Below are 22370 nucleotides of genomic sequence, written 5' to 3'. Positions count from 1 at the left end.
TAAGAAAACGAAGGCTTTGTGTGTTGTAACTAGGTCACAACCTCGTAAAGTTCTTGAGCCATTACCAAGACTAAGTTTTCCTAATGCTTTTCCCCTCCGATTGATCAAAGCCAATTGCTACAGCCTTAGTCCAACTTATCTCCATAACCAATTAGGTTTGTAATTTTATGTCTACAATACTGAAAAGGCTATATCCAGAGTTAGGCATCAAGGGAATGAGGTCAACCCCCTGTAGCCCAACTGATAATCATGTAGAGCAATTTAATAAGACCCTTAAGTCTATGCTCTGAAAGTTTGTTTCTAAAACTAGGTTAGGATAGGATAGGATAGGATAGGTGGCTGCCTTGTCTCCTTTTTGCATACAGGGAGGTTCCCCACATTTGAACCAGATTTTCCCTCTTTGAGCTTCTATATGGATGGCAAGTGCGAAACCCCTTGCTATTGTGAGGGAAACCTAGTAAGAAGGTCCTTGTTCCACCACCAGCATAGTGTCTTACATTCTGCAAATGTGGGATCATCTTGACGGCTGCTGGATTTTGCACGAGAGCAACTGGAGGTGGCAAGAGAAACTCATAAACACTGGTGTGATCAGTATGCACGAGAAAGCTTAAACCAGGTGAGAAAGGGCTACTGCTGTTACCATTAGCTACCAGCAAGCTACTGGCGAAATGGCAAGGGCCATATAGGTGATTCGGAAAACGGGGCCAATCGCCTATGAGGTCTCCACACTGGATAAGCTCCAAACATGCTAGATATACCATATCAGCCTCCTCAAGGTGTGGATAGAAAAACTCAATCAAGGCTGTGAGGTGGTTATGTTAGTGAGAGTGTAGAAGAGGGTGAGGAAACCGTTAGCTGGTACCGTTATGGCTAAAAGAGCCCCAAGCTGGAACCGTTATGAACCTTTTTGCAAAAGACTTCAGGACTTACTGCCCTTGTTGAACACCGTCCATCTTAAGGAAAACGTGGTGATCCGTCAACATCCCTACCGTATGCATGAGCGGTTACTGGAGGCCAACCAGGAAGAACTACAGACCATGTGGAAGATGGGGATTGTTGAACCATCCACAAGTGAATGGTCTAGCCCGGTGGTGATGGTTACCGAAGGAGGATGGGAACATCCGAAAGTAAATGCAGAATTGGAAGGTTAATGCAGTTACCCGCTTTGACTCCTACCCCATGTTGCGGATAGATGAGCTTGTGGAGAGAGGCGGCCAGGCCAGGTATATAACCTAGATGTATGCAAGGGTTATGGGCAGGTGCCACTGTCTTCTGATTCCAAGCAATATACAGCATTTCAAACTCCTTGGGGTCGCTTCCAGTTCATTGTGCTGCCTTTTGGAGTCTGTGGTGCCCCAGCAACCTTCTGACAAATGATGGACATAATTCTTGATTGTCACAGTTATGCAGTAGCATATCTTGATGGCATCATCATTTACAACACTAGCTTGGATGACCATTTGGAATATGAGAGGTTTGTGCTTCAGAGAGGTAGGGCAGGTTAACTGTCAATCCCTCCAAGTATGCCTGGGTGAGAGACAAAGCATCTGGGCTATCTCATTGGGCATGGAGTGATTCGTCCCCAAATGGATAAGGTGAAAGCTATACAAACCTGTCCACGGCCAAAAGCAAACAAACAGATACAGCCCTTTTTGGAATTAGTCGGTTGGTACCGCCTTTATTCCTCATTTTGCGACCATAGCTGCCCAACTCACTGACTTTACCAGGAAGTGGGAGAAGAAAGCACAATGGATTCCAGAGTGTGACCAGACTTTTAACAAGTTGAAGACCTGTATGACCTCCAAACCAGTACTAAAAAGCCCTGACTTCCAGAAGGATTTCCTTCAAGTGGACACGTCAGGAGTAGGCTTGGGAGCAGTCCTGGCTCAAGGTGAATCAGGACAAGAACATAAGCTTTTTCCACGAGAAACCATTCTTCCATTGTGAAGGAATGCCTTGCCACTAGCTGAGGATCCAGAACTTGGTGCTTAGGTAAGGCAAGTCCAGTGCATCATAGAGGTAGATCAAGAGGTCTACATATGCAGTCTAAACAGGTGGTTCTGGCATGTCATCCTGTGTGCTTAGTTGTTAATATGTAATGTATATTGAAAAAACAAGAAATAGCCACAGTTCTGTAGTAAAGAATTCTGCATTTGACTTGGAGGTTGATTTGAGGCGATTCTGAAAAGGTTTGTGGTTTACAATTTTATTGGTAGTGAAACTAAAGAATTTGGTTTGCTTACTTGATCTGAAAGAAATCCTCTACTCATGTTATATTAAGCAATACAGTAATAACAAAAAACAGAATGTATTGAAATACAGCCACGTTTGTCTGATTCCATCCTGTGGGTTGTCAGAAAGCCTTACATTTTTTTAAATGTACAGTATGAGAATGCCATGCAAAAAAAGCTAATTGTGTCTTCTTGTTTTTCAGGATGCACAGATGTCTCGAACGTTAACACTCATTTCCAAAACTATTCAAACATTAGGAAGTTGGGGCAGTTTATCCAAAAACAAACTGGTATGTCTATGATTATCAAGTTTTCTCTTTTTGCTATTTTGTCTGCAGTCTCTGTCATTTCTGATTGTTACTATTTTTTATTTTTTTTGCCCATGTTTACTATGTTTCTAATATTATGGTATGTAATTTTTCATCCTGTCTTGGGGCCTTACATATAAATAAATAAATAAATAAATAAAAACTTCTATTCATACACAGTATTCTTCAACAGGAAAAAATAAGCCAGCTGTAAAACCATTTTATCTTTTAGATAAAGGAAACCAGGTGCATGCAATAATAAGACTCTTTTTCCCTACTTTCAGTCAAGTTTTAAGGAGACCTATATGTATGATTTCTTCAAATCCTTCCAAGAAGAAAAATGTATAGAAGAAGTTAAAAGGGTATGTTCATACCAATTTCTGTCAATATATTAGTCTTGATACTCTTAATTATTACTAAGTGATACTACATATGGCTACTGATTTTCCATTCTGGGGAATAGCAAATTCTGTTTTTCAAAAATGACCAAATCTGTGGGATTATTTTTTGGGGGGTGGGGGGGTTCCCCACTTTTTGCCAATTTATTGATAATTAAGCATGGCATTTGAACATAAATATAATGTTGATAGTTAAAATAATTAAATGAATAAATACTATTGCAAGTGTCTTTCTTTTCTTTAATTGAAACCAATTTTCAATGACTATTGTAGCTGTAATATTAAGTATAGTACCAGAGGACACTTGAACATGTCGTAATGTTTATATTCATCACTTGGCTCATTGCTGGCATTTATAATATGCAAGGAAATTTAATTATATCACAACAGTTCAGAAAACAAATGTCCAGCACTGTTGTAAGATCATCATATTTACAGTCTTCCACTAACACTGTAGTTCAGTCTACAAATGAAGGTGTTTTGAAAAGACCTGTTTATCTTATTGCTGGCATTACAATAAAAAAATATGAAACAGTTTATTAGAGTAATCCTATTTACAGTACTCCACAAATGAAGTTTAGTGTTTTGCTGGCATTACAATAACCAGGATAAAATATGAAACACTTTGATAAAAAAAAAAAAAAAAGCTGTGTTGACTGAATATAAGTTTTAATGTAAACGCATAATTAATCCTCTCAATTGTTTTCTTTGCTAATTCTGCCTTATTTGCAAAAGTTAACGAGGTATGTCTCTAGACAGAGTGTCTTTATGAATCAAACTGTGTGCAGTGTAGTGATTACATCTTTTACACAGTAAAGTGATCAATTTCCTTTAAGGAATGTATAGCTAGAAAAAATAGCTTTTGAGCTTGTTTCGTCATTGTCAGATTATATCATTTAATTAACAAACGGTCAATTTATAGCTTTATTAAATGTAGATAGGGTGGAAAGAAATAAACTAAACAGTAATTAAATATGCAATTTAACTTAATTAAATGTGTAATTTAGCCCTACATATACCGCCTCTCTTGAATAAGAGCAGCACTCAGATTTGTAATACACACAGCCCTCAGATAAACTGCCCTCTTAATAATGAGACATGTACATTAGCTCCTCTTCGATATTGGGATGAGCAGGGCCACGCTCGCCACCACATAGCCTTTTCTTGTTACCCTGTGAAGATGTCGGCTCTTGTTGCTGAGGTACTTGCTTTCTCCATTCCCTGATGCGACGCTCATCAACTCCCAAGTTCTCGAGCAGCAGGTCGATTGCCTTTCTGATTTGCAAGCTCAACAGCCTTCAGTTTAAAAGTGAAGTTGTAGGGCTGTTGTATCCGCAGAAATAAACAATATACGGCTTCCTCAAATACCATAAAACACAATAAAAAAAAATGTCGCCTTTCAAAAACCATTGTACTCGAGTAAGTGTTGCAGCTGTGTTTTTTAACAATTTTAAATAAACGCTTCACTGTTAATTCAAAGTATAACGTATTTCAGATCATATCCTCTAATCCATATTTATCATAACTTCAAGGCAATTATCTTCCTCAAAGAGTTAATACAGGTAGTTGCAGTACACACTCAACTTATTTTTTTCTGCCGCAGATTAGCACATTATATTGTAATCTAAAGTAGACTGGCCCTTTGTTTTATGTTTTTAAATTCCAGTTTTTTCAATTGTTTCTTTAGTTTTTAGATGAAATTTCCTCAACAGGAAGTAAAGAGTCCAGTGGAGTAGAAGAGTCTTTGATTCTTAAAGAAGGGTATGCTTGTTTGTTTTTTTTGTTTTGTGTTGGGTTTTTTTTTATGATCCATTAGTATTCCAGTATCCAATGTTTAGATATGTATGTCAGTCTATTTTAATGATCTAAACAACTGTATTTACAAATATTGCCAGGTAGTTTGTCCTTGCTGCCACTGCCACTACTTCAAATGCAATAAACTGTTTCATACTTCTTTCATACTTTTGGACAAAACAAGTTATTATTGTGTAAATATTTGCTATACTGCTGTATTCAATGATTATCTCAATTAAGTTCCATTACCGATGTTGGCCAGTGAAAACAAACTGTTCACAGTGACCTTGTCTTAACCTCTTGCGACATTAACATATACATTATTCTAACAGTTGCTTTTCTCTGTACTGTACTTTACTCAAACTTACAAAGATGTCAGTAATAAAGTAGGTTTTCCAGTTTTGGTGCAGCAGTATAAAGACCTGCCCCTGTCCAGATTATTTTAATAGATTCCAACTTCTCTGCGAAAGCATAAACCTCTTCTCTTGTGTACTGGTATTTCACAAATGAATTGGTGGGTTCAGATAGGAAAGCCTGACCACATTATTGGTCTGTTCAGTCTCCCTCAAACAGCAATATAAATTTAAAAGCTGTGCATCAATAGCAAGGGAATCAATATTATGGTTTATTTTTTTAAGTCGATATTTTATAAAGGCTATTTCTGTTCCAAAATTGGCAAATGTTTGGTTTTAAATAATTTCCTGTGATGATAATAAATTATGAATCCCTTTTATTACCAGTCCATTTCCAATAACAGTTGCTAGTTTTAAGATGTAAATTCTTTTTGATGCTTTTAAGAGAAACTTCAAACGAGCAGGAATAAAAATATCTGAAACACCTGGGATAAAGTAAATGAAAAGTAACGCTTGTAACAAAAAAGAAAAAAAATCCTTGATTTCTTTCTTTTTTCTTTTTTTAAACAGTGAAGTACATAAAAGAGCTCAAGGACGGAAACGACTTGGCAAAAAAAACTTTAAGAAGCGCTGGCTCCGTTTGACCACCAGAGAGCTCTCCTATCACAAGCAACCAGGTAAGTCTTGGGATTAAAGGCACCTGGATGCCGTATATTAATTGTTTTTCACTTAGTCTAAAGCCATAAATATTTACAAAGCTTTTATGTATTTTTCGCATTACTCCCAGAATGAGGAAAAATGTTGTATTCATTAGCGACAAACTAGTGCATAAAATCAAAACAAACAGAAAAACTTGAAATGTTTGGGTTGTTTTTTTTTTTTTTTTTTAGTTTTTGTTTTTATATAAACATATCCATTTACTAATAGCAAACGAACCCTCATTAGATGGCTTTACTATCTGGTAAGTCCCTTCTCGTTATGTTAAATGCCTTGCCAGATGGTAAAGCCCTCTTATTGGGGTTCAATGCTTAATTCTATGTCTGCCCAAGTGTATGGTACACTTCCATTTCACATGTGCATGTTGTGGTTGTAGGTCATACTGTCAAATAGTGCCATAAATGTCAACATTTTTAAAAGCAACTATTATATGCCAGAATCTTGCAGGATAAATGATTCTAGACTGAGCACAAGTCTGTTTGAACACATGTGTATAATTTTTCAAATTGGCAGTGGCTAATATTTGGGTGGGGCAATCGTTCAATTGTTTGACACAATACATGCGTTTCCCATATAGGACTTCACGTCTCATGTTGCCCTTTGTGTGTCCTTCAAGCTGTACCTTTCCATGGTGTTCGGCTGCTATTCCAAATTCCATAATTTAAAAATTAGTTTTGATTATTCTTGGCAATATATGTGATGCAATGTATTTAGTGTAAGATAGAGGGCGTATTTTATTTATAGGTTTACTAATTTAATTGGCTTTTTAAAAAGTGCTTACAGAACTGTACACCACTTCAAGTCTTGTAACTCATAAAAGGTCATGTAAAAGTTATGCTTCCCCAGTCTGTTCCCTAAAGTAGAAGGGGAATCGCACAGGAATAAAAAGACACAGGGCGTCTGAGTTTGAAATTTTAGAGACGGCCCCGATGTCCTGTAAAATAATCGGAGGACCTCCTGAGAATTATCTGGGATAAAAAGAAAGGGACGGTTCGCATGGGAGTAAATTTCACAGATGTCAGTAAAAGTTCGGAAACCATGTCTTTGTCATGATTTTTATTCCCGTGCGAATCAGACTTTATAAAAGTTTCTAGCATATATATATATATATATATATATATATCTCAATGAAAAGTATATATATGATCAATGAAATAGTAAAGTGTTCTGCAGATGTTGAAATATGAGCAACATGTGTTTCGATCTTTGAAGAAACACATTCTTTTTTAATGTTACTTTTGCTTTGGACTGAAATTCAGCACACCTGACACTGGTCATTGTTTATTGCATATCAACCATATACTTCTTCACCAGTCAGACCGGAAGAATAGAAATTATTCAATAGTTCATTAAATTAAAAAAAAAAACAGAGTGAATTGGCAGTAACTGCATATTGTTAAGCTGACTTCAGTTTAAAAGCTTTTCAAATAAATAAAGATGTTTTGTATAAGATAATGAGAAGGCAGGCGTTTGTACTTTTTGTACTTGCTGGATTAGATTACATGGTTGTCAAGATTACTTCCATTGTGCCTCCACATACTGCAAGCCATCTGCACCAGATGGGAATGTTCTGATTCAGAAACATTTAGTGAACAATGTTACTTTGTTAGATTTTGAATTCATAAACCGGAGTCTTTTGTCATTCCAATAAAATGAACCACTCCGCTAGACATGCTGCACTGTAGTATTGCTCTCCAGGATTGGTGATTCTGAGCCTGTAGCGTCATTCCACTCCAGGTTTATTTGATATCATTAATTGTTTAAACAGTTTTTTTTTTTTTTTTTTTTTTTTATACCTGGTCAGAGATTGAATTGACTTGATTACAAAATTAGAAACATGAATTGAATCGGCCAAATTGCACACATTCTAAAGATTCCTTAGGCATGATTCCATATAGGAAAGTCATTGGGTCATGGCTTATTGGACAGCTGTACTGAGGTTTTTAATATAGGCTTTTACACATGCCTAATTATGGAGCAGGGTAAAGACCTCAATGTAAGTTTGGCATTGCAAAGCCATACTTTAGCAGTGAGTGTATATAGTTCTTTGTTATACAAGACTTACAAACCCCTTGACAGACATGCCAAGGTCAGAACATCTAAATGAGTTGGATCTGAAATATACAGGATTTGTTGATACTCTGTTGAAAGGCATTACCATATTATTCTATGTTAAAATAGTTGAAGGCCAAGATTAACAATTCTTACTAAGCTTGCCTGTTTATCCTGTCATATTAATATAATACAGTAGTATATAGTTATCTTGGCCCCAGCTTATACAAAAAAAGTGCTTGAAGATTAAACTGTATTGACTTCAATAGCGACTTCTCCTCCTTGTCTTGGAGACATGTTCTACAAACTGCTAAATAGGACACCCCAGCCCACCCCTCCTCCTTGGAATGCAGAGGCTGACATGCACGGTTACATTATTTTCTTAGCCTGCTTCACAACTTTTAATTTATTTTGCGGTCAAGTTCCATTATTAACTGTCCCACTGCCATGTTGTTTTAACCACTGGTCATCAATGGCCATTTTTCATGTTTACAATCGATGCCTCCAGATATATCATTCCTTTACATTATGCGCTGGGCAATATTCAACCACTTGTGTGGTTTGTCTTTGGCTAGATTTCAGTAAGAAAACATTCCTGTTACAGTAAACCATTTACCAACATTGTAAAATCAGACCCCTGTTGCTGCAGATCTGGAGACCCAGATCCCAGGCTAAAGGTCTTTTCACACTGAGCACTTTGCGTCGAATTGTCAGCGTCTATCTCAACGGCATCAACTTGCTCTCACACCAAAGGCGCTCAAATAATTAGAATGCAAGAAATGGCAAAGCTTTGATGCTCAAGAAGTCGAGATGTATTATTAAATAATATACTTTTTAATTACTACTCGTTCATGTGCATGATGGAGCACTGTCCCTTTAAAATAAAAAAAATAAGTAAAAGAACACAGTGCAAATAACAAGAAAAAAACCATACTGACATTATTAATAAATAAGAATAATTAACCTACTGCTGACTGTTTACATTTCTCTACCTTTTCATTTCCAAATGCTGCTCCAAAAATGGCATTTGCAGCCTGTATTTCCATGGTTTTATATTTCTTACTGCCTACCCACTTTTGTTTTTTGCTCTTTTTTTTCTCGAAAAAACTGGTCCGCAAGCTCTTCTGTCGGTTTTTAACTACATCTGGGTCACAAGACATGCAAAATAAGTAAAACAAGCAAAAGTAGAGTACATTACTTGAGTAAAACAAGCAACAGTACAGGACGTTACTTGTGGTTCACTAAAGCACGGTTGAAGTTCTTAATCTTAAAAAACTAAACTATACAACTATTCTGTTTTAAAGAAACAGTTTGTGTTTGAAACACTGAGCTCTGTACTCACGCCACTCTCCACAAGTAAGTAGTAAGCATTGGGATGACTGGACATTTTATGTATTTACTGTCTGTCCTAAAATAAATAATGTAAAATATACATAAACATAAAGAAAAATATGGGTGCCTGATCAGTATTTCCAATCTGCCCAAGCTGGTACTGTTTGTTAGAACTAGTAAAAGCTTCTATTTTAATTGCTCAGGAAGCTAGTGACGCTTCTTTGAAAATGGCTGCCTGTATGTCATGGTTGATTCGAGATTGGGCAGTGATTTTTCTTCGTCTTCTCAGCAGTTAGTCAAGTAGCTGTTTGTGTACTGGGGCAGTTACGTCTTTTGTTGCTGATTTTAATACACTCATTACTATAATCTAATTTAAGAAGCAGGCCATTTTTAGAAGAGAAAGTGTTTAAAAAGTGCATTTTAAATACGAAGGAAGACCATAGTCTGTTTTGTAAGTGGAATTTAATGACAAACACAAGAGAGAGATTTTTAGAATTTATTTGAATGGATGTATCTCATGCGTCCTGGAAAAGAACATACATTTCTTTCTGCACAGGGGCAGAATTTGATAGATAATTAATAGAATGATTTTGTCAGGAAGGAAGCAACTGTGCATGTCCAGGGTCAACCATATCGGAACCATACTCAATACAAATGTTATTTTACTATGTTTTATTTTGTATTGATGAAACATTTCATTGTTACAATACTTATCCAGGTACAGTAGTATATAGATTGTATCTTGATTAGTTTAAAAAAAAAAAAGTTGAGCAAGCTTTTGGTAAATTACTAATCCATCCTGCTGGAATTAGTTTAGAAGGTTTTATATACATCTGATATAAATTGAACCGCTTGGCTCTTGGAGGGCAGGGTTTGAGGGCAATTCCAGCCTTACATTTGTAACATGTGTTAAAACTTTGTTTATGAAATGTATATGAGCTTTTCCAAGTTTATATTTTCCAGTCTTTGAAAAAAATATATAATCTATCTATCTATCACTCATCTTACTCTTTCCTATGGAGAATTACTGTAGCATAAAAATAATCTTGACATTTAATTAAGATACATGTAAACAATTTCTATTCAGATAAATCTAATTTGCATTTAGCACCACAAAATAGAAACTAGCATGAGAAAATGCCATTCTTGTGATTATTACTGAATCAGTGGGATGTTTGTGTATTTTGTTTTTAGGAGCACGAAGCAGACAGTTCATAAATGAATGGGCTGCTAGTGTTATCTCTTGGAGCCTAAATAAATTCTCTGCGTGTTAGATTACTACTTGTAGAAATAACTTACACTTTGCTTAGCTCATGACTTCAAAGTATTTTTTAGAAGATTAAGGTAAAACAGATAGTTCTTGATTTCATCCATTAACTTATACCATTAATCTTTTTTTTTTTTGTAAGAACTGAAAAAACCCAGTAAGCTAACAAAAAAAATAAAAAAATCATCAAATTAAAATGCCCTAAAATAATATTGCACATAAAACAATGGTTTGGACAAACCAAGTTCTCAATGTTCATATAACTAAAGAAATAGCGAGCTCTTAGTGCCCCACCAACTACCTTTATAATATCCTTGTCAAATATTGTTTATTAATTCTCTTCATTAAATGTATTCTATTCAAATTTGTGTTTTTTTTTTTTTTTTTTTTTTTTTTTAACAGGCAAAGAAGCATTGTGCACAATTCCCATCAAAAACATTCTGGCAGTGGAGAAACTTGACGAGAGTGCATTTAATAAAAAAAATGTAAGTAAAAAGCCCAGGCAGATGTTCACTGGTTGTTTTTCAGGGTGAATGTGGTGCTGTTCACAGAACATTAGGATTAAGATGGTGCTTGGTTGCCTGTTTATCTTTTGATCCGCACATGTGTCAGCATGTACTGAAGGTTTTCATTAAGCTTTTGCAGAGTCCACCTTGTTGAGGGATATTGAGCTGGTTATCAGCTTCTCATCTTTTAGCTCAGCACTAAGGTTAAATGTTAAGCTTTTTTTTCAAACTTTGGGAGCAGTTATAGCAATTCCATGCCAAACCCCTGCTGTACTTGAAAGGAAAAAGATTGAAAAGTACATACTGATCATGTTGACATTTTTCATTCCTGGCCAAAGACAGATTCTGTTCGTCTTTCGCTTTCCATCCTTGTTGTTGCCACGTTGGCGTCATGGTGTTAACTGGGTTTGTGTTTTCTTCATACACTTTTGGAAGCTAGGTTCCAAACTATATATTTTTAAAAAAGTAAAGACTAGGAAAAAAAAAGAAAGATAGGTCTTCATTTACATCCCAGCTGACTGGAAGATCTCACCAGCTACCTGGTGGCGAGTCCCTTTTGAGATGGTTATTTGTAAATAGCCTAATATATACTAGTGCATTCAAATTTTCATCTGAAACTGGGATTAGCCAGCATATCTAACCATTTAGATTAAATGTGGATAATCCTAGTTTTTACAGTTAATATATCAAATGTCAAGTGTGCTGTATTGTACTAAAAAAGTTACGTTTTACAGTTAATTTATATTTTGAGGTGATGGTGCAATATTCACATCTCTAACCACATTAATGATTGCCATGCACTTTATCACTTTCAGATGTTCCAGGTAATTTATACTGAGAAACTGCTTTACGTTCAAGCAAATAACTGTGTGGAGGCCAGCGAATGGGTGGAGATTCTCAGCCGGGTCAGTCGTTGTAATCAGGGCAGACTGACTTCTTTCCATACCTCAGCCTATGTCTGTGGAAGCTGGCTCTGCTGCAAGGCCACTTCTGAGACACATGCTGGCTGTAAGCCATGTACCGCGTGAGTACAGTACTCCTTCAGATCATTTTCATTTGTGTTTATACTCTAAACTGATAATTAAGTTTTGACTATTTATGTCCAGTTCAGGTAAAGGGTAGTGTAAAGTCTGTGCCAGATCAAAGCAGTTAAATTTGAAACGACTCGTGTTAAATTCTTATTTATTTTGTATTTTCAGGACCATGCCGGCAAATATCCAGCTTGATATTGATTGTGACCGAGAAACTGAGAGGATCTATTCATTATTTACAGCAAACACTTTAAAACTCCAGAAGTTGGAAGGCAAGCATGAATAATAATAAAAAAAAAAAGTCTTCAGTATCACTGTGTCATCCAAAGGCATTTCAGATTATGTGGATAGTTTCGTGTACTTGACTATTACATGGTAATCAAACGTAGGTTTTTGTATTGTAGTTTGTTTGGTACAGTGTATGTTTTTGTTATCACTCCTATTATAAATGATCTTGTATTATCATGTTTTTTTGTGTGAGTAAGTGGTATCATGTCACAAAATATCTTAAAGAATAACTTTCGCGATTGCAGAGGCCTGTGCAACCATAGCAGTGTACCAAGGCCCTCAAAAGGAGCAAGACGATTATTCCCATTTTACAATCGAGGATTCAAGGGAAACCTTCAACACGATTAAACACATCCGCGAAGTTACAGAAAAGCTTCTAGAACATCACGAGACTTTCCAAAAGAAAAGATCAACTAGCACTAAATATGGCAGCGAGTAAGTATGCAGGCAGAGTCGCTATCTGTACCTTAACCCTGTGTTGAATGCAACTAAACTGAAACAACGATAAAAATGATCACAATTTGTCAAAATCTTATTCTGAAGTAAAATACACAATCTGAACCACTTAATTGATTGTCAGGTATATTAGACACAATGCAACAAAAAGAACAAACACCTGCAACAGCTCTCTCATTCGTATTTGGGTTAATCTGGATCTTACAAATCATGTGGTATTGTCACCTTTCAATCCACCTGTATCATCGTAAGGTACAAAAGTATTTAGAGTCAACAGACTAATTCCATGGCTTTTGAAACAATATTGTCCTTTTTAAATTAGAAAATACATATATAATATGAATAATATCTTCGAATGTTTCAGGTTTCATAATGTTTTTTAAGCCACTAATGCTGTGCTTATTACATGTGTTTACTTTAGGGACAATCCAATTGTAGGAAAGTCATCGCAACAACAATGAAGACAGCATGGAAAAGCTTTTAGAGAACTGGAATTCTACAATATGCAAATGCCAAGCATTGCTTCATTGAGATACTAAACACTGGAATTGCACTGAAACTGCAGGTACCACTCAGAAGAACACATATCCATTTGTGCTAATGCAATACAAATATCTGGAACAAGTACAATTAGTGAATTTTACTTTATTCAGTTTAAAAGTTGTGTGCCCCTTTTTTTTTTATTTTACGGAAAAAAATAATAATAATAATTTTGTACAGAATGCTAGAGAATAGCTTAAAAAAATTCAAAATACGTATAAGCAACCTTTCAAATGCTGCTAATATAATTTATATTTCTTATTATAATTTAATTATGCCAGTAATTCTAAAATTAGCCGCTTTTTTATTTTACTTTTTAGTGGTGATATCTCATTAAAATTTTAAAAAAGGGAATATTATAGCTTTGGATGAACAGCACGTGTGGTATGGAAACTCCAGTGTGTATGCATGCTTTTAACACATACAGTTTTGACGGAAAGCGAGATTTCTAATTTTCCTTATTTGTGTTTTATTAATGTATATAAATGTTTTCCTTGCCTTGCATGTAAATGATATCCTGAAAAAAAAGAAAAATCACATACAAGCACTTTAGAAATTTGGACTATTCCAGATATAATTATTTAGATACTTTTAGTATCCATTTAGTACATTTTGATCAGTTTAAATGATCGATATTTTGTAACTTTTTTTTAAATGTATATGCATATGTACAAACATATTAGTACCTTGTTGATTTCTAACACCAAAGAGATTTTTCACCTAATATACTTGAAATTAAAAAAAAAAAAAAAAAAAAACATTTAGAAAAGGAAGGTTATTTTTAGTCTTTTGTTCTTTAAAAACCCACCTTAGCTTGATCTCTGTTGGAACCCTCATGTTAAGAAGGCGTTGCTTTTTGCTAAGGTTGTCACTGTTCAAGGGGGTAAAAAGACTGGGAACCTTATTGAACATTCCACCTATTGTACTGCAAGTAGTTTTCAGGCTTGAAATGTTTTATACATGGGCTGCTCATTTTATTTCAGATTTTGACCAATGCATATTGTTTTTGGTTTGTTTGTTTGTTTTTAATTTGTGGCAGAAGTTCTGGTCACACAAGTATTAATTATCACAAATCCAGATGTACTGCATTTGAGAAAAGGTTACACTAATATTTTACCTTTTTTAAATTGGGTACACCTGAGAGCAACAAAAGCATGCAGTAGAGTCCGCTAACATGGAATGTCCTATTGGGTTTCTTACTGGCAGCAGTATGCCTTGCCCACAACTACAACATTGATGATTGTTTGCCCATATCTCTGTTGTACTGCTGTAAATATTACTTGTAAAATAGTGCTTTTTTTCTTCATTTTGCAATATTATGCTTAAAAGACAAGTTTAGAATATGGTACGTACACAAGACCAGCTTATTGCAGCTACATATGCCAAAAAGCAGTGTGGAGCAATGGTGCTTGTCTGCAGTGAAATGGTAGGAACAGTCCTACAAGTTTCAATTTATTTATTTTTCTATAAGCATAACGACAACTTAGGCATACCAGAATGCTACTTTACATTGCCTAGTATATATTATATGTTTAGTACTTGCCTAAAATATGAGAGCACTGATAGATATGGGCCTTTATGCTCCAACTGCTTAAAAAAACAACTGCTGCATTATCTCATCTCGTTTAAACAACATAAATCAGCTGACTAGAAAACAGAAGCCACCATACTGGATCTCTTAGGCAATGTAAAGTAGCATTCTGGTACGTCTAGGTTATGCTTAGAAATGTTACACCAAGCAGATAAGGTTTAGGTCATGAATCTGAAGTATTAAAAAGACAATATCAAGTCTACGTGATGTGTAAAACTGTAGATAAGCATTTCTACTCCATTTCTCTTGGCTAAGCATAGTTTCACTGCTTTTTTTTTTTTTTTTTTTTTGGGCCCTTTTATAAAATCAATATGAAATGTCAATGCGATCGTCATGCTGACAATTTACACCTTGAATGTGAAGCTGAAATTTGAATTGCTTGTGGTACTGCTGTTGGTAAACTGATTCAAACATTTTATGGGTATGACCTTGAATGAGATTATGCAGAATAACAGCTGTCTGATGCAATAGACAGGTGGCATGTGTCATACTGTATAGTCCACATTATTTTGACTACAGAAGCAAGTTTAGTGCCACCTCTTTGTTTCTGAAAGTCTTATTGGTGAGCTGTGGGATTGTGAAATTAATTGTATAAATTGCAACATTTTGCAACATGGTTTCTTGTCATTTACCACACAGATACAAAAAAGTGTGTGACGTCTACACAGTACATTGAACTAATTAGTTTCAGATCAGAGTATAAAAAAAACAAAATTCCAGACACAAACCACAAACTTCTGTGCCATGTTTTTGAATTTATTGGATGTGTAACAAGATACATTTTCTCATATCACCAATGTATGTGGTAACTGGTTCTGCATTAAAGGAAGCACAATGCTAGAAAATACAGGTTTCTAGAACAAATCTCTGTGTTCTGTTTAGAAACAGTTCAATGAACAATGATTTTACTGTGCTCTAATATAAAATGTAATCGGTACAAGTCCTTTAAACATTTCAGTAATTATGCAAAATAATCTACTCTTTATTAATGTAGTTGATTTCTGTAACGACATATTTTGCCTAAATGTATTTGTTTTGTTATTACAAAAAATAAAATAAAACGCAATATTGCCTTTTATGTCTTCAGAAATAATTAGCAATAAAATGTTTCCAACAGAATGCATTTGTGTTCTTTAACTCTCTTTAGTTTAATTTAGATGCTTTAAAACAAATGACTGGTTATAATGATTAAATGTTAATGAAAGAAACAAAGTTCAGAGTTAATGGAGTAATCATCTCGGTCCCATCGAAACCAGTCAATGTTTCAGGAGCTGTTGTACAAATTAATGAAAACATCAGGGCTGGGAATAACATCTTTAGTACCAAGTCTCTGGAATCTCAGTCCAAAAAATTATGTATTGTTAAGGAAGTCAAAGTGCTTACTTCCTGAATTCTGAATTGTGGAAGGTAGATAACTTGAACATTCATGTACAGACTGCCATAAATGGTGAGCTGGATACAATAGCAGGTTGGTGTGAACCCAGTTTTACTAGATGGAAGATGTCATCCTCACTCTGCACTAACAGTCTGTTTTTCCTGTGAATTTAATGCAATAGCACTAGCTGCGCTTGGGCACTGACCTGACCTGGAAACTCTCTGCAGTTCAGTCTTGATCCCCTGTGCTGAATTGTTTGATGCCTTTGTGATGTGGAGTAATGTTCACTGAAGGCTTGGCAGAGGACTCCCCTTGCCTGGTATCCAAGCAGATTTTTGATGATTTTAGCATCCATTGCTTTTGTACAGTACATCATTATAACATTTAAATAAAGATTACTCCATGATACCCAAATAAATGGCATTTGAATAAGTTGCTACTCCTACCCAATTACTTTGCTGTCTTCTGTTGTAGTCCCCATGGTTCTTATAGTGGGAATATTGATGGTGTTTGTTCAGATTGGTCCTAATACTGCATATAAACTTCAAACTCCAAAAACAGGGCCTTGTTCAACTGCATCAACAATTGCAAACTTTCCTGAACATTGGTGTTCTCTTTTTGGCCTTAGCGAGCACATTTGTCAAAAGTTTAAGTTTAAAAGTTTAAACATATGATGACTTGATATACTGTAACAGAGCAGTCTGATTGGCTAGAAGTAATGTGTTTTAATACAAATGTGTACATCCCCTTCTCACTTTCCAGTGAGACTACTTTAAACATGACAGAATGAGCTTGACAGGCACCATTGGAATTCCTGTTTTTTTTCCAGACCCATTTATCCCATCATTTTTAGAACAGCTGTAAAAAATCTGAATGCATTGCATTCACAAAACACACCATGATTCTCATTTCTCTTGGACTGACTAACTGCTGGATCTAAACACAAGAAAATAAAGGAATCAACTTTTCTTTTATGACAATGCCCTTATTAAAGTTGATATTAGCAGTATATCAATCAGTATAAACCATTGTAAGCAAAGGCAAGCATGTTCAATTGCAGAAACAGTGGTATGCTTAGTAGTAAGTATGATAAATGACTACAATATTTACCACTATGACCCATTTGTTTTATATATACAGTGCCATGAAAAAGTATTAGCCCCGGTCTGATTTTCTGCAATTTTTGCACATTTTTCACATTGAATTTGGTCAGATCTTTTTGTGGGTTGTAGTAGTATATAGAGGGAGTCTGAGAGAAAAAATGAGTCTGGTGCTTCTTTCATTTGTTTGGTGAGCAAGGTAATCAAGCATGCAATCTTCAGGTGTGAAAAAGTTATTTTCCCCCTAGTTAACTCAACCCAATTAAAGGGATAATTAGGGTCAGCTGTTTTGAATACTTTGGTTAACAATCAGATCTTACAGAGATCCGACCGAGAACGCAAGATGTCCCGGCAGGTGGCTTCCGCGTGGGGCAGGTCTAACAGCTGACGAGCTCCTCGGACGCAAACTGTCACCAGGACAGTTCCAGTCCCCACGGCTCTGCTAGGTGACCTAAGGCATCGCCTAAAGGGCACACCAGCAGCAAAAAACCCTGGACCACCCGGCAGGCAGGGGGAACGCAAGACGTGGCCTGTCCACACCCCGGCTTCCCAGGAGGCATTTCCAAGGCCAGCACCCTTGACAGCCACCCCAAACTGCCCTGCCACAGCCTTAACAGCCCGAGTAGGGCCCCTTTTCGGCACAAGAGCTGCAGTACTTGCGCACTGTTACCTCTGACTCCTGGGTGCTGGCCACAGTGCAAAATGGTTACGCGCTTCAGTTCTGCGTAGGACCACCTCCCTTTCGAGGTATCCCATATACTTGTGACAGAGCCTCTTCAGGCCTCTGTACTTCAGAAGATAATGGCTGGCTTGCTATGCAAGCGAGCCATTCATCTCGTAGTCACCACCTCCCACAGAGAGGGGTACTACTCAAGGTATTTTCTGGTACCCAAAAAAGATGGCTGCTTACACCCCATCCTAGACCCGAGGCTTCTCAGCAGGTTCTTAAAAGAAAGGAGGTTCCAGATGCCTACTCACTGTCACATTCTCCAGTCCATCCAGCCAGGTGACTGGTACACCACCGCGTACTTCAACATTCCCATTCGTCCAGAGCATAGGAAGTATTTCCGCTTTTCTTTTCAAGGAAGCGTTTATGAGTTTGCTGTGCTCCTCGAACATTTTTAAAGTAAGTGGACGCTATCTTGGCCCCCCTGTGGCTACAGGGGATCAAAGTAATAAACTATTTCAATGACTGGTTGAGCTGTTCCCAGTCACGAGAGGGAGCAGTGGCCCACACGGTGGTAGTAACAGAGCATCTGGCGAGGCTGGGCCTCACCATCAAAGATGCAAAGAGTCGGCTTACACTGGTGCAGTGCACAACGTACTTGGGGCTCCGGCTGGACTCCAGTACGTTATGCGCATACCTGTCAGATGACGGATTTGCAGCTGATGCATCGGTCGCCCTCTCGGGTTTGATGGAAAAAGAGAAATGGCTTCCTAAGGATGACAGTTTTATTCCCTTGATGGGTTGGACCGAATGCATCTTCCCAGGAAGGGGCCTATCTGCAGCTCTGGTTTAGAGAGCTCAGCGATACCTACCCAATGGGAAGGCATATCCGATACATAATGTTCGTTGGTGGTCGTCTTTCAGGGAACCAGAGTTACAGTAAGTAACTTAATGATTTGTTATGTTAGGTATCGTACCGTACCAGTAACCGTGAACGAATCTAACAATTTAGCATGATATGCATGCTATTTGTCTTGTTCAATATCTATATACATCTAGTTGATCACTGTTAATTCATGTTGACAAAATACAGGGTCAGAAAGTTTGTATCTAAGGAAAGAACGAAATTCTACCATAGTTGTACAGTAAAATAATAATCTAAACCAAGAATCAAAATTGAAATGTTTTCATGAATAGAATTGTTGTTATTGTTTTTTCTTAATAGTAAAAGTTGTTGAAACATTTCTGTTGCTACTAAATATTACAACCATTTTTTTCTTCAAACAATCGCAGCACAAAATATGGTTATGATCTTTAATCTATCTTTAAACTGCCAAAAGTTTTTGACTTATTCAACAAAGGGTATTAATCAGGGGTTCAAAAAAAAAGTTAACCCTTTTTTGATTCAGGGGTTTATTTTAGGAATTGGAAAATGGAAAACTTGGCTTAAAATAAAATTATGATAATCCTACTCTGCAAAGTTTTTAAACATGTGTTATCATTTTCAGATAATGATATACTCACATCTAAACCTGAAGTTTTTAATATAAAACATGTATTCTCCAGCCTATTGTATTGTAAGCATTAGCTGATGTCTGATACATTTTACAATTGACTTGAAACTGTGTGATTTAGCTGTGCCAGAGGAGGGTTGCTGTCAGGCTGGTACTTTTTGTAATATCTTATTATTAACTTTCAAATTATTTTAGTATTATATACATATTGTTTTGTACTTTTGTCTTTATGTATTGTATTTATAACTTTTTCCTCCTGTCCACGTTTATGTAAATTCTCTCACCAGTACTTCTTTAACCCTTCCAATCTGCTCTCCCTACCTCTGCTCCCTCTTCTGCTCTTTCCTCCTGCTCTCTTTCTCTGGCACCTTCTGAAACTACCAGTCAGCCTGCAACAAGGCTGATTTCATCTCTGCTTAAGCCTCTCATCTCTCTCTTGACTTTCTGGTTCTTACAGAAACAGAAATCTTCCCTGAAAACACTGTTACCCCAGCTGCTGTCTCTGTGTCCTCTCGTTCTCCTTGTTCCTTAATAGGAGGTGGGGGAACAGGATTCCTATGGCTCTACTTTTTCATTGTGGCCATGCAATCTGTGCTCAGCTTTCAGGCAGAAATACTCCCCTTTTTTCGGTGTGCATCCCTTAAACTTTCCTGATGTTTGCTCCATCAATCAGTCACTGTACTGCCTTCCTGTTCATCTGTTTCACCTAACATTGCATTCACTGGCAACCTAGTATTTCTTCCAAACAACAGAACATATGGTGAGTACCCTGTGAATGCATGCAGAGTCACATTGTATGCGTACAACAGCTCTGGTAATTGTTCTGGCCACCTTTTCTTCTCAGGAGGCAGAGACCTAAGGAGATCGTGTAAGGTTATATTAAATCTCTCACATTGCCCATTACCCTCTGGATGATGGGGTGTGGAACGCGTTTTTTTAACACCATACAGTCTACGCAGTTCAGAAATTACTTCCATCTCAAAATTTCTACCCTGGTTGGAGTGAATTATTTCAGGTACTCCATGTATCTCTGAAACCACTCTCACTAACGCCTTGGCTGTGGTCACTGCTTTCTGATCCCTTGTGCAAACAGCCCGGATAAACTTTGTGAACACTGTTATTACTAGTACATGCTCCATACCATCACTAGCTGGTTCTAGCATAGTAAAATCAATAGCTATTACTTCTAGCGGACAGGAGGCTAGAAAACTGGTCATCTGTGCAGGTGCAAGTGGGTGTGGTAACTTGGAAAGGGTACAGCGGTTATATTGTTTAACCCACTTTTCTACATCACCCCCACATCCCTACCCAGAAACACCTGCCTTGCAACAAACTCCACGTACTCTCTATTCCCTGGTGTCCCAATTGATCATGCAGGCTCCTTAAAACGGTTTCTCTCAGAGACTCAAGCAACATCAACTGACGCCTCTCACCAGACCTAGTATAATGCACTGCACGATACAGCATCCCATCTGTCATCTGGATTTTAGTCCACTGCTTCAGTGGCAAACGAGCAGTGCAGCTCAATTGTTTCCTTTCCGTACCTTCTGGTTTCTTTTTCGCATTCCATTACTTCGAAAACACACGCAAAGCTGAAGCAAAGTTCTGAAACTACTTTAAATCTGATTTGGAGTAGCCTGGTAGAGCTGGTGTCTGTGCCTCTGGCACCATCTGCTGGCCATTTAAACCTTGATTTGACACAAGTTGCATCTGGTCTACACCTAAAGTAAAATACAGGTGTATTCATTATGGAGAAAGCTAACACCGCCTTCATCTGGGTCGCTCCCCTGTGCTTCTCCCCCACAGGATATTTGGACAGCACGTCTGCATCCCTATTACTTCTACCAGGTCTGTACTTCACAGTGAAATCAAACAGAGCTAACTGAGCTACCCACCACTGCTCTGTAGCCCCCAGCTTTGCTGTTTACAGATGGCATAACAGGTTGTTGTCCATTAACACAACAAACTTAGACCCTGTCAGGTAACTTCTACATTTTTCTGATACTGCCCATTTAAGGACTAGCCACTCCAACTTCATGCTATTATAATTTTGTTCATTTCGTTCTATTGGTCTTAATTCCATGAAGGCTAGTTTGCAGTCAGCTGTCCACAGCTTTCCGAATGACTTGCACTCTAGCTTAATGGCACCCTGGCTATTACAGATGTTAACCCGGTCAAGCAATAGTCCTGCAACCGTGGCAAAGCCATGAATAAACCTCCTATACTAATTAGCAAACCCAACAAATGACCTTCATCCTTTTACAGAGGTCAGAGTTTCCCAGCTTCCCACTACGGAAACTTTTTCAGGGTCAATGGAGACCCCTGCAGCTGAAACTAAATGCTCCAAGTAGCTCACCTCTGTCTGCAGGAAATTACATTTTTCCTTAATCTAGCCAATACAATAGCCAATCGGCTCAGATGCTCATCAAACGATGCAGAATTAAGCAATACATCATCTAAATAAACTAGCAGTATTTTAAAAATCAGATCACTCATAGTTGCTTGCATTAACCGCTGAAAGGTAGCGGGGGTATTGCACAGACCAAAAGGCATTCCGGTGTATTCAAACAAACCCAACGGGGAGACAAATGTTGTTTTCTCTTGGTCTTTTTCATGACTTGTTACTTGATGATATAAGCTAGCTAAATCCATGGTCGAAAAGATCTGATCACCATGCAGAGCATCAAAAGCTTTCTCTGTTCTCGAAAGTGGAAACACATCTCACTTGGTCTTATCGTTTAGCTTCTGGTCTTATTATTTTGTTCACCAAGCTCTTCTGTCGAGCGTCTCTGTACACTACCAAACAGCTGTGATAGTATATACCAATACTCACGTGTGGTCTCACTGTCC

General features: G+C 37.1%; 1 protein-coding gene across 3 annotated transcripts in view; it reads left to right on the top strand.

Moving 5' to 3' along the window:
- Positions 1-16617, top strand: part of LOC121323045 (ras GTPase-activating protein 2-like) — a 51168-nt gene extending 34551 nt beyond the window's left edge. For all 3 annotated transcript variants that reach the window (XM_041263767.1, XM_041263765.1, XM_041263766.1), the window contains 9 exons: positions 2435-2521; positions 2824-2901; positions 4625-4698; positions 5655-5761; positions 10855-10937; positions 11774-11982; positions 12158-12261; positions 12523-12712; positions 13155-16617. In XM_041263767.1, coding sequence (XP_041119701.1) covers positions 2435-2521; positions 2824-2901; positions 4625-4698; positions 5655-5761; positions 10855-10937; positions 11774-11982; positions 12158-12261; positions 12523-12712; positions 13155-13194 — 972 coding nt within the window. In that variant the 3' untranslated portion in view covers positions 13195-16617. The remainder of the gene's footprint in view (positions 1-2434; positions 2522-2823; positions 2902-4624; positions 4699-5654; positions 5762-10854; positions 10938-11773; positions 11983-12157; positions 12262-12522; positions 12713-13154) is intronic.
- The last annotated feature ends 5753 nt before the right edge of the window (positions 16618-22370 follow it).

The sequence above is a fragment of the Polyodon spathula genome, chromosome 11 (genome assembly GCF_017654505.1).
Source record: "Polyodon spathula isolate WHYD16114869_AA chromosome 11, ASM1765450v1, whole genome shotgun sequence".
Lineage (NCBI taxonomy): Eukaryota > Metazoa > Chordata > Actinopteri > Acipenseriformes > Polyodontidae > Polyodon > Polyodon spathula.
Note: the sequence above shows the minus strand (reverse complement) of the source record. Positions and strands in the feature narration are given on the sequence as shown.